Below are 10,633 nucleotides of genomic sequence, written 5' to 3' on the forward strand. Positions count from 1 at the left end.
CACCCTAGGGTGCAATTTTACTTCGTCGTAATCGACACTGGAATCAGAATCCGTGTCGGTAGTAGTGTCTTGTGTTAAGGGACGCTATTGAGACCCCGACGGGCCCTGTGAGTCGGTCCAATCCGAGGATTGACCCCCTGATGTCCCCCCTAATTCAGCCTTATCAAGCCTTTTATGTAAAGATGCCACACTTGCATTCAACATATGCCACATGTCCATCCAATCCGGAGTCGGCACACCCGACGGGGACACACCACTCATTTGCTCCACCTCCTCCTTGGAGAAGCCTTCCGCCTCAGACATGTCGACACACACGTACCGACACCCCACACACACAGGGATTAACCTATAAGGGGACAAAACCCCAACCAGGCCCTAAGGAGAGACAGAGAGAGAGTATGCCAGCACACACCAGCGCTTAAAAACACTGGAAAAAATATGACCAGATAGCGCTTTTCTATATAGAATATGTCAATTCCCACTCACTGCGTCGCTAATGTGCCCCCCTCCTCTTTTTCCCAGCCTGTGAAGTTCAGCAGGGGAGAGACCAGGGAGCCAGCGTTTTCCTCATGCAGCTTCTGTGGAGAAAATGGCACTGGTTAGTGCTGAGGATCAAGCCCCGCCCACCCGACGGCGGGCTTCGGTCCCAGTGATTTTTCAATAAAAATGGCGGGGGATCATAGATTTACTGCCTTCGCAGCCTAATCAATCTGCATTTGCCCAAATGTGAGGTTTATTGCTGCCCAGGGCGCCCCCCCCTGCGCCCTTCAGTGCTGCTCTGTGTGTGTGTGTGTGTGTGTGTGACTGGGAGCAATGGCGCATGAAGATCTGATGTCTTCTGCCGCCTAAGATGTCTTCTGCCTTCTCATCCGGCTTCTATCTTCGGCATCTGTGAGGAGGACAGCGGCGCGGCTCCGGGACGAACCCCAGGTGAGACCTGTGTTCCGACTCCCTCTGGAGCTAATGGTGTCCAGTAGCCTTAGAAGCAGAGCCCAACTTGACAAGCCAGCTCTGCTTCTCTCTCCTCGGTCCCACGATGCAGGGAGCCTGTTGCCAACAGGACTCCCTGAAAATAAAAAACCTAACAAAATTCTTCTTCAACAGAAAACTCTGGAGAGCTCTCTGCAGTGCACCCATTCTCCTCTGGGCACAAGATCTAACTGAGGTCTGGAGGAGGGACATAGAGGGAGGAGCCAGTGCATACCCATAGTCAAAGTTCTTTTTAGGTGCCCTATCTCCTGCGGAGCCCGTCTATACCCCATGGTCCTTACGGAGTCCCCAGCATCCTCTAGGACGTAAGAGAAATCAATATTAACAATGTTAATTATAAGATAAGCTACATAAGACTGAATATATAAAGCCCCTTAATAACTGGTGCCAACCTAGATGCAATTACTAGTGTCTGAGGCGCACAAAAACATAATAATAAAACCCGACAACCCCCATACATACTAGCATCGGCATTGCAGCACCATTTTTATGAACAGGTCTGTTCCATTTACTTGCACTCGCCCTATGTAAACACATTTGGGTTCCAACATTCAAAAAACTGCAAATTAGGACACGGGAGCAATGCTACAGCATACTGTGATATTATGTCATGTCCTAGTGGGTATAGCCACACCCCAGACAGGTGTGTTTGGTACTTCAGAAGTGATAGGCCCCCCTCCCTCCTACAAAGACACAATTTGAATGCTGCACACCTGGAGTCATCACTGTATGGATAAAGGGGAATAAACTTCCTATAAAACAAGACTGCAATGTGCTCGCCTCATGTATAATTGCAGCAGAGCAACATTGCTCATTTTACTGCACACATTGCTGGCATTGCTCTGATTGAATTGCCCTAAGTTTTATTAGCACATGGCACATGTTCCATACAATACTGTCTAAAATAAATAGGAGCATCATTTGCATATACAATCCACAGAATGGAAACAGCTTAGTACAAAGAAGAAACCAGAATACATTATAATATCGTCGAGCCATTCAAAAAATTGGAAGCAAATGCAATATTAAACAGAAACACTGTAAAAGGGCTAAGCAAATTCCTCATCAGATTTTGTTACAAATGCCATTGAAACTAGATCTATGCATTCGAGTACATCACAGAAACACATTTAAAAACAGTGAAGGCAACAGGTGTCACAACAAGTAATAATACACTTCTGTTGGGCATCAATGCTTAAAGTGGGTATTTGGTGGCAAACCGGGACAATCACAAATTTTATTTATTCCACTTAAAGCGTGGAAGGTTAAAGCATAACAAGTCAGATATTCAATATTTAAAGTATAAGAGGGGGGCGTACAATAGTGAAGAACAAATTTTAACAAGTTTCCAAATAAAACATTCTAAGGAGGCAATTTTTGATAGCTAGTCTTTATCTATGAGGTACATGCAGCTTAAACCATTTACTAAACTTGTTAAAATTGCACTTAAACTATAAAAGCTAAATCCACTAATCCCAATAATGACAAATGCAGAGTATAGTATTTTATGTCATATTAATTCAGTACAATCAACTGTATATTTGCATATCCTCACAGATAGTCTGTATGTAACATTCTGTTAGTAATGTTTTCTCATCTTTGTATTACTTTACATCTGATTTTGAGATTCACTGATTGGTGTTTCTTAAATGTCTACCGCTTGTACAAATTTTTTTATCATGTATTTTCGATGATATTGTCTGCTCTGTAATATGCTGTGTCTAATAAAAAATACCTTTTTAAAAATAAAAATAAAATTGCACTTCACTATTCTTACACAGATATCCCTTCTTACACAGATGCAATTGTTCCCCGGAGGAAAGAAAAATGGAGGAGAGCTGCACAAAGGAGTATTTGAAACATCAATATAATGGATCCACTTAAACAATATTGCTTGGACTAACTTAGCGCAAGATGATTTAACCTTCTTTTACCAATGCAGAATTGTTCCTAATAACGGATTTTTACTACCTCTTTGTGATAGAGGTCTTCAATAACTGTTATTTGCAACTTTGCTCCTTCCACTACACAATGAGGAGTCCAATATTCCACTTCCCTCCATGTCACTCATCATACATCACATGTGCAGATGTATCCTCATGTACCTTTTTTTTTAGGCATGCAAAGAGCCCTCTTGGCGTGTCAGGGCCCTTGTAATTTAGCTGTGCATCTTTTTGTCTAAAAATCTGCATCATATTTGCACCACTAAAACCATAAGGGCCAGATGTACTACGCCTTGATAAGTGATAAAAGTAGAGAATAAGCTACCAGCCATCCAGCTCCTGTCATTTTTCAAACAGGGCCTGTGACAAGACAGGAACTGATTGGCTGGTACTATCACTCTCCACTTTATCACTTTTTAAGGCTTAGTACATCTGATCCCAAGTGACAAAGCTACACTGTTAATATACATTAGTCACTGGGGCTTTTAGTACGGACATCCGTGTGAATATGTTGGTCATGATAGTAGCGGCTGTGGCTATTTCCCCCACCATGCTTCAATGTATTTAATCTGCTGTTTTGTGCATAGGTAGTACCAATCCCTCTTGCATCTTAGCATCACAATGTTAGGTAAAAAGTAGGCTGCGCTATACCTGTCAGTGCGTCTTAGGCTGAGTACCCACCATAACAGCTTGATGGCATACCCACCGCCATGCCGAAAGGGCAGCCGATTCAGGTAAGAATATACTGTATATGTTGGTCTCACATCACAGCCAGACAGGCATTTGAAATTGCACGCCCAGCTGTGATATCATATGAAATCATATGAATTACATCATTCACAGACACATCGTTTGCCTACACCCGCCAGATATACATCGGCTGTTCACTCAAACAGCCAATATATTGCCTTGTCTGTACCCAGCATAAGTCGCACCACATGTCTAGCACCGTATGGCGTAAAGATGCTAGGTGTATGATGATACACATCTAGTCCTGTTCTCACTAACATGTTCACTCCTCCTACAAATTCAGCAGTTAATCTCTTGCTGTTGTGATCATTTTGATAATGAGTGAAGACAACGAGGGGGTCAAGTCCCAGCCAAACATCTTTAAAATGATTCAATACTGTAAAGTAATTTTATGAAGTTCTGTAAGGAAAATGGTTACTCAAAGATGTGCTGGTATAACCACTTGGCACAAAAAATAGGATTTTGGTACTTACCAGGTAAATCCTTTTCTTTGAATCCATAGGGGGCACTGGAGTACTCTTGGGATATGGACGGCTTCCACCGGAAGAAGGCACTGAATAAATTAATTTTTGAGACTACTCCTCCCCTCCATATCCTCGAGCACTTCAGTGTTTTTTACTGAGCCGAACAGGATCGATAGAGAGATTGACAAAAGGAGAATTACCTATAATCTCACGGACAACATTAAAGTTGACACAAAACGTAACAGACAACTAAACAGTTGACACCCTAACTGATTAACCTTTGTTAAATTTAAACCAGTCGTGCAAGTGTGTTACCATAAGAACCACTGAACTTCCTAAAACAGATAAACTGCTCTGGGTGGGCGTCCAGTGCCCCCTATGGATTCAAAGAAAAGGATTTACCTGGTAAGTACCAAAATCCTATTTTCTTTTTCATCCACTAGGGGTCACTGGAGTACTCTTGGGATGTACCAAAGTTTCCTCCGTGGCGGGAGAGCTGTTTGGCACCTGTAACACTAAACGGCCAAAGCTAGATGCTGATGCCGCGAACGTATCAAACTTGTAAAAGCGCACAAACGTGTGCACTGAAGACCAAGTAGCCGCACGGCAAAGCTGTGTCGTAGAAGCCCCACGACTCGCTGCCCATGACGTTCCCACAGAACGTGTGGAATGAGCTGTTACTGATGTAGGTGGCTGTAACCTAGCATGAAGGTAAGCCTGACGTATGGTCAGTTTGATCCATCTGGATAAGGTCTGCTTAGAGGCTGGCCAACCCCTCTTAGCCGCATCATAGAGAACAAACAACGTATCCGTCTTACGAACCGTAGACGTTCGGGATACATAGACGCGTAATGCGCGAACCACATCCAACGTTTCAGCATTCTCTGTTAATACCGGAACTACTATTGGTTGATTGATGTGAAAAGACGACACTACCTTTGGTAGAAAAGCGGGATTCGTCCGAAGTTCCGCTCTGTCATCATGAAAAACTAAATACGGTGACTTGCACGACAAGGCACCCAGATCTGAAACACGCCTAGCCGAAGCTAAGGCTAAAAGAAAAATCGTTTTCCAAGTGAGAAATTTAATATCCACTTGTTGTAAGGGTTCAAAGTAATCGGACTGTAAGAAATCTAAAACCAGATTCAAGTCCCATGGTGCTGTAGGTGGAATGAAAGGAGGCTGTATCCTCATTACACCCTGTAGAAACGTATGTATTGACGGCAACGAGGCCAATTTCCTTTGAAAGTAAATTGACAACGCAGATACCTGCACCTTTAGTGTGGAAAGACGTAGTCCTCCATCTAACCCCATCTGTAAAAATAACAAAAGACGGGATAAATTAAAAGATGATGTCGGAAACTTCCGAGCTTCACACCAACCTATATAAGTACGCCAGATTCTGTAATAATGAGCTGCCGTAACCGGCTTCCTAGCTCGTACCATGGTTGGTATAACAGACTCCGGAATGCCCTCTCTTCTCAAGATGGCCTTTTCAACAGCCACCCCGTCAAACGCAGCCGCGCTAAATCGGGGTAAAGGAACGGACCTTGTTGTAACAGGTCCGGACGTAGTGGGAGTGGCCACGGATCGTCTGCGAGTAAACCGAGGAGATCCGAGAACCAAGTTCTCCGAGGCCAATGAGGCGCTATTAGTATGACTGTGACGGACCCTCTCTTGATCCGTTTTAGCAACAGCGGGAGCAGCGGAAACGGTGGAAACAGATACACGAGGCTGTACGGCCACGCGGCTGTGAGAGCATCCACCGCCACTGCCCTTGGATCTCTTGTTCTGGACACATATCGTGACACCTGATGATTGTGGCGGGATGCCATCAGATCCACCTGAGGGTAACCCCACCTCTGGATCAACATCTGAAACACTTCTGGATTTAATGCCCACTCTCCTGGATGAAAATCCCGACGACTGAGAAAATCTGCCTCCCAGTTGTCCACTCCCGGAATGAACACTGCCGACAATATCACCTGGTGATATTCGGCCCATCTGAGGATCCGAGCTACTTCCCGCATTGCCATGCGGCTTCTCGTTCCTCCTTGTTTGTTTATGTATGCGACTGCCGTCGCATTGTCTGACTGCACCTGAACAGTCTGAAAACGAAACATGTACACTGCTTGTCTTAGAGCATTGTAAATCGCCCTGAGTTCCAGAACATTTATGGATAGCGATCTTTCGTGATCTGCCCAGAGGCCCTGGAGCCGATAACTCTGAACTACAGCTCCCCAACCTCTGAGACTTGCGTCTGTTGACAGAATTATCCAATTCACGACGCCGAATCGTCTCCCTGCAGATAGATTGTGTATTTTTAACCACCAGAGAAGAGACACCCTGACTTGTGGCGACAATCTCACCCTGTGGTGCATCTGCAGATGTGATCCCGACCATTGCGCTAACACCTCCAGTTGAAACGGACGTGAGTGAAATCTTCCGAACTGAAGTGCTTCGAAAGCCGCCACCATTGTGCCTAAAAGGCGAATGCACAAATGTACTGAGACTGTGCGTGGCTTGAGCACTAATTGCACCAGATGACGAATGACCTGTACTTTCTGTTGTGGCAGACCACAAAACCTTTTGATTTACTGTATCGAGAATCATCCCTAGGAATTGAAGTCGTTGACACGGAATTAGATGTGATTTCTTTAAACTGACTATCCAACCGTGCTGAACTAGTACATTGTACGTTAGCAAAGCATGCTGGAGAAGCAATTGTTGAGACGGAGCCTTTATGAGTAGATCGTCCAAATACGGAACAATTATTACTCCTAGGGACCTGAGATGAGCTATCATCACGGACATTACCTTGGTGAATACCCGAGGCGCTGATGAGAGGCCAAACGGCAGAGCCTGAAACTGGTAATGGTCTCGCCTTATTGCAAACCTTAAGAAACTCTGGTGAGGTGGCCAAATCGGAATGTGTAAGTACGCATCTTTGAGATCCAGTGCAATCATGAATTCCTGTGGCTCTAACCCTGCAATTACTGACCTGAGAGATTCCATCTTGAATCTGTGGTAAGTGACGTAATGATTGAGACCTTTTAGGTTCAATATTGGCCTGACTGAGCCATCTGGTTTTGGTACCAGAAACAGACTGGAATAATAACCCTGCCCCTGTTCCTGCACGGGGACCGGAATTACAACTGCAGCATTCAGCAGAGACTGAATGGCAACCTGCAGAACTGCTTTCTTGTCGTCCGACACAGGCAGTCCTGTCGTGAAAAATCTTCCTGTCGGAAGATAATCGAACTCTATTTTGTAACCCTCTAATACTAAATTGCGGATCCACCCATCTGTGGACGTCTGCAGCCACGCCCCCTGAAAGCTCTGAAGGCGTGCTCCCACAATTGGAGATCCGAGATGGGCTGGGAGCCCGTCATGCCACTGGTTTGTTAGTGGTCTTAGTGTCTTGACGACGTGCATTGGATTGTCGGGCACTACGTCCCCGACCTCTTCTACCAGGCGTGACTGCTCCTGTGCCCTGCCCACGAAAGGGCTGAGTTCTAAAGGATTTGAACGCCGGACCAGAATATTTCCGTTTAGGTATAGTTGTAGGCGATGGAAGAAACACAGACTTTCCTCCAGTAGCCTCAGAAATCCATTTGTCCAATTCAGGACCGAAAAGCTTCTCGCCATCATAAGGCAATGCCTCTATACCTTTTTTAACCTCCGTCTCCGCCTGCCAAGAACGCAGCCAAAGTGCTCGTCGAACTATGACTAGCGATGAGGACAGGCGAGAAGTAAGCTGACAGACGTCAGTAGAAGCTGTACATAGATATTCAGCAGCTTCCCAGATTTGATCCGCGAGAAGTATAAGATGGTCATCTTGCAGAGCCGACTTGAGCTCTTTTATCCATACCATTAATGCTTTAGTAACCCAAATGCCAACCAACCCAGGTCTCAGCAGCACTCCAGCTGCTGTAAACATGGACCTTAGCATAGCCTCTATTTTACGATCTGCAGGGTCTTTAAGCGTAGTAGCAGTTGGTACTGGTATGGTTAACTTCCTTGTAAGTTTAGATACGGATGAATCCACCGATGGTGGGTTCTCCCATGTAGCTGTCATGGACTCTGGAAACGGGTAACTCGATTTAAATCTACGAGGTATAGAAAACAGTTTATCCGGATTCTTCCGTGTTTCCAGTAACATTTTATTAAGAGATTCCGAAATAGGGAAACACATCGGAGATCTCTGTCGTTTAGTAAAGACTACCTCATCATTCGTCAGGGGCTCCTCAGTTTCCGTAAACTCCAGCGACTGACGTACTGCTCTGATGAGATTATCAATACCTGGGCTGTCAAAATCGTCACTATCTGACTGTTGGTCTATTTCGCCCTCCTCATACTCATGTTCAGTGAGGTCTAGTATCCCAGAGACTGGAAAATTATTAGGAAAAGGAAACTTATCTTTTCCACTCAAGGTGGACCTCTGACCAGATTGAGACTCCCCTGGTAACTCAAATGGTCTCATTTTAAACTCAGATCTTGCCGCCTCTCTTTCTTCACGAGAGGCGGCCAGCTCTGATTGTAAACCAACTAATACATCTGCAAGTAAAGCCCATGGAGGGTCCAGAGATGCTGGCTTTACTTCTGTGGAAATCGTATTTGTGGCTGTATTAACAACACATGCTGTACATGTGGTGGATCCATCAGGCAACACACTCTTACAGACATGACATGAAAAATGTTTCTTAGATTTTGCTGGTGTCTTACTCATTATAAAGACAGACAATACAAACTACACACAGACAGTCTGCACGACTCAGTAATAACACCAAAGTTCCTTGTATATATCAGGCAAGTGCAGTGCCTGCCAGCAATAAGAAAACTGACCCCCAAATTCCCCTAGTACCACTCTTAAGCCGAGATGTAATATAGGAATCCTGGAACAGACAGGAGAACATTAAACATGTTAAGTACCAAGTTTTTCTACAAAGCTTAACACTGCCAATACTGCTAATGTCTCCCCCCACCCCCACGACCTCCGTGTACAGCACCGGGTCGGGGCCTGCGGAACTTTGCATAGGGCCGTGTGAGCGGCCTGTACCTGTATGCCAAGGCAGCGGGGAACTCCTCGGTTGCTGCGGGCGGTCAGCGGGAGCAGAGAGCGTACTGCATAGAGCCGTGGAGCGGCCTATGCACACGCGCTCCCGGCCCGCCACACACAGCATAGAGTGGAGTGGCCTCCTGTGTAGCCAGGCAGCGGGGAACATATCGGCTGCTGCGGCGCAGGGAGCAGCGGTCTGCTAGGTAACTTAAGATGCTGGGAGCGGCGGAGAGTGAGAGCGCGCTGCATAGAGCCGTGAAGCGGCCTATGCACACGCGCTCCGGGCAGCGGTCGTTAGTGAGTGAAACATGCCCAATACAATCCCCAACAGTGGGGCGGCAGCATAAGCTGACCGCCCCTACCCAACATACCTGGACCGTAACAAAAGTCTATGACGGGGCTTCTCATCCAAGCTCCGTCCAGCTTTTTGCAGGCAGCCTGCAGGTGGAGTGAGGGAGCTCTTTACAGAGAGGTCCGACACTCACGGCTGTTCTCAGCCGCTTCCACTGTCCCTGACCCACGCCTGTTAGAAGGGGGGAAAGGACGTGGAAATCCTTGAAAGGAAAAAAAAAAAAACTTAGAAAAAATTCCAATACTTTGTGGACGAGCTCCACTATGCCTTCTAACTGTGTTGAGCACAGAAAAAACACTGAAGTGCTCGAGGATATGGAGGGGAGGAGTAGTCTCAAAAATTAATTTATTCAGTGCCTTCTTCCGGTGGAAGCCGTCCATATCCCAAGAGTACTCCAGTGACCCCTAGTGGATGAAAAAGAAATTCTAATTAAAATGATAAATTAAAACCTATCCCTGCTCCACAAACAACCGCATGACTCAAAACTGCATTATGACATACAGTACAGTATTATCTATGGTAAACGGATAATACTTAAGAGCACATACCAAGCATTATGTCTGTACTCCAATTTCACTACAGAAGCATCAAACTAGGTGACTGAACGGAAGCAAAATGTTACCACAGGGAATCAGGTGTAATGTTGATTCAGGTGTCAGACTTGAGCTGCAAGCAAATTATTACAAATTTATATATTAATATTTTTTCCCGAATAGTAGCTGTTTAAACGGAAATAGTGTACAGAGTATGATTTGTTTCACTCTTGATCTTTTTTTTATGTAAAATGAACACCAAACCTAAAAAGAGCTGCCTTAAATTAACAAACTACTAAAAACATTCACCTACAGAAAAAAATACATAAACCTTTTCATAACTTGCCAGACCAAGAGATTTGCTGAAAACATTTACTGTACATTTACTGTGTAACCAAATGCAAGTAACTGTGGGGTCTATTTATTAAGCCTAAAAGAGACACAAGTGGACGGAGATACCAGTCAACCAGCTCTTATCGTTTTTCAAACACATCCAGTAACTTGGCATTTAGGAGCTGATGGGAATGTACTTTTTCTCTGGC

The 10,633-nt window shown here is 45.1% G+C and overlaps 1 protein-coding gene across 13 annotated transcripts in view; it reads right to left on the reverse strand.

Annotated features, from left to right (window-relative positions):
* Window positions 1-10,633, reverse strand: part of PTBP3 (polypyrimidine tract binding protein 3) — a 415,749-nt gene that overhangs the window by 200,743 nt on the left and 204,373 nt on the right. Inside the window, exon 1 of one of the 13 annotated variants that reach the window (XM_063914710.1) lies at window positions 10,107-10,218. The exons of the other annotated variants lie outside the window; for them this stretch is intronic. Coding sequence (XP_063770780.1) covers window positions 10,107-10,113 — 7 coding nt within the window. The 5' untranslated portion in view covers window positions 10,114-10,218. Of the gene's footprint in view, window positions 1-10,106; window positions 10,219-10,633 lie in introns of those variants that run through there. 13 annotated transcript variants of the gene reach the window in all.

This window comes from Pseudophryne corroboree, chromosome 1, assembly GCF_028390025.1.
Source record: "Pseudophryne corroboree isolate aPseCor3 chromosome 1, aPseCor3.hap2, whole genome shotgun sequence".
Lineage (NCBI taxonomy): Eukaryota > Metazoa > Chordata > Amphibia > Anura > Myobatrachidae > Pseudophryne > Pseudophryne corroboree.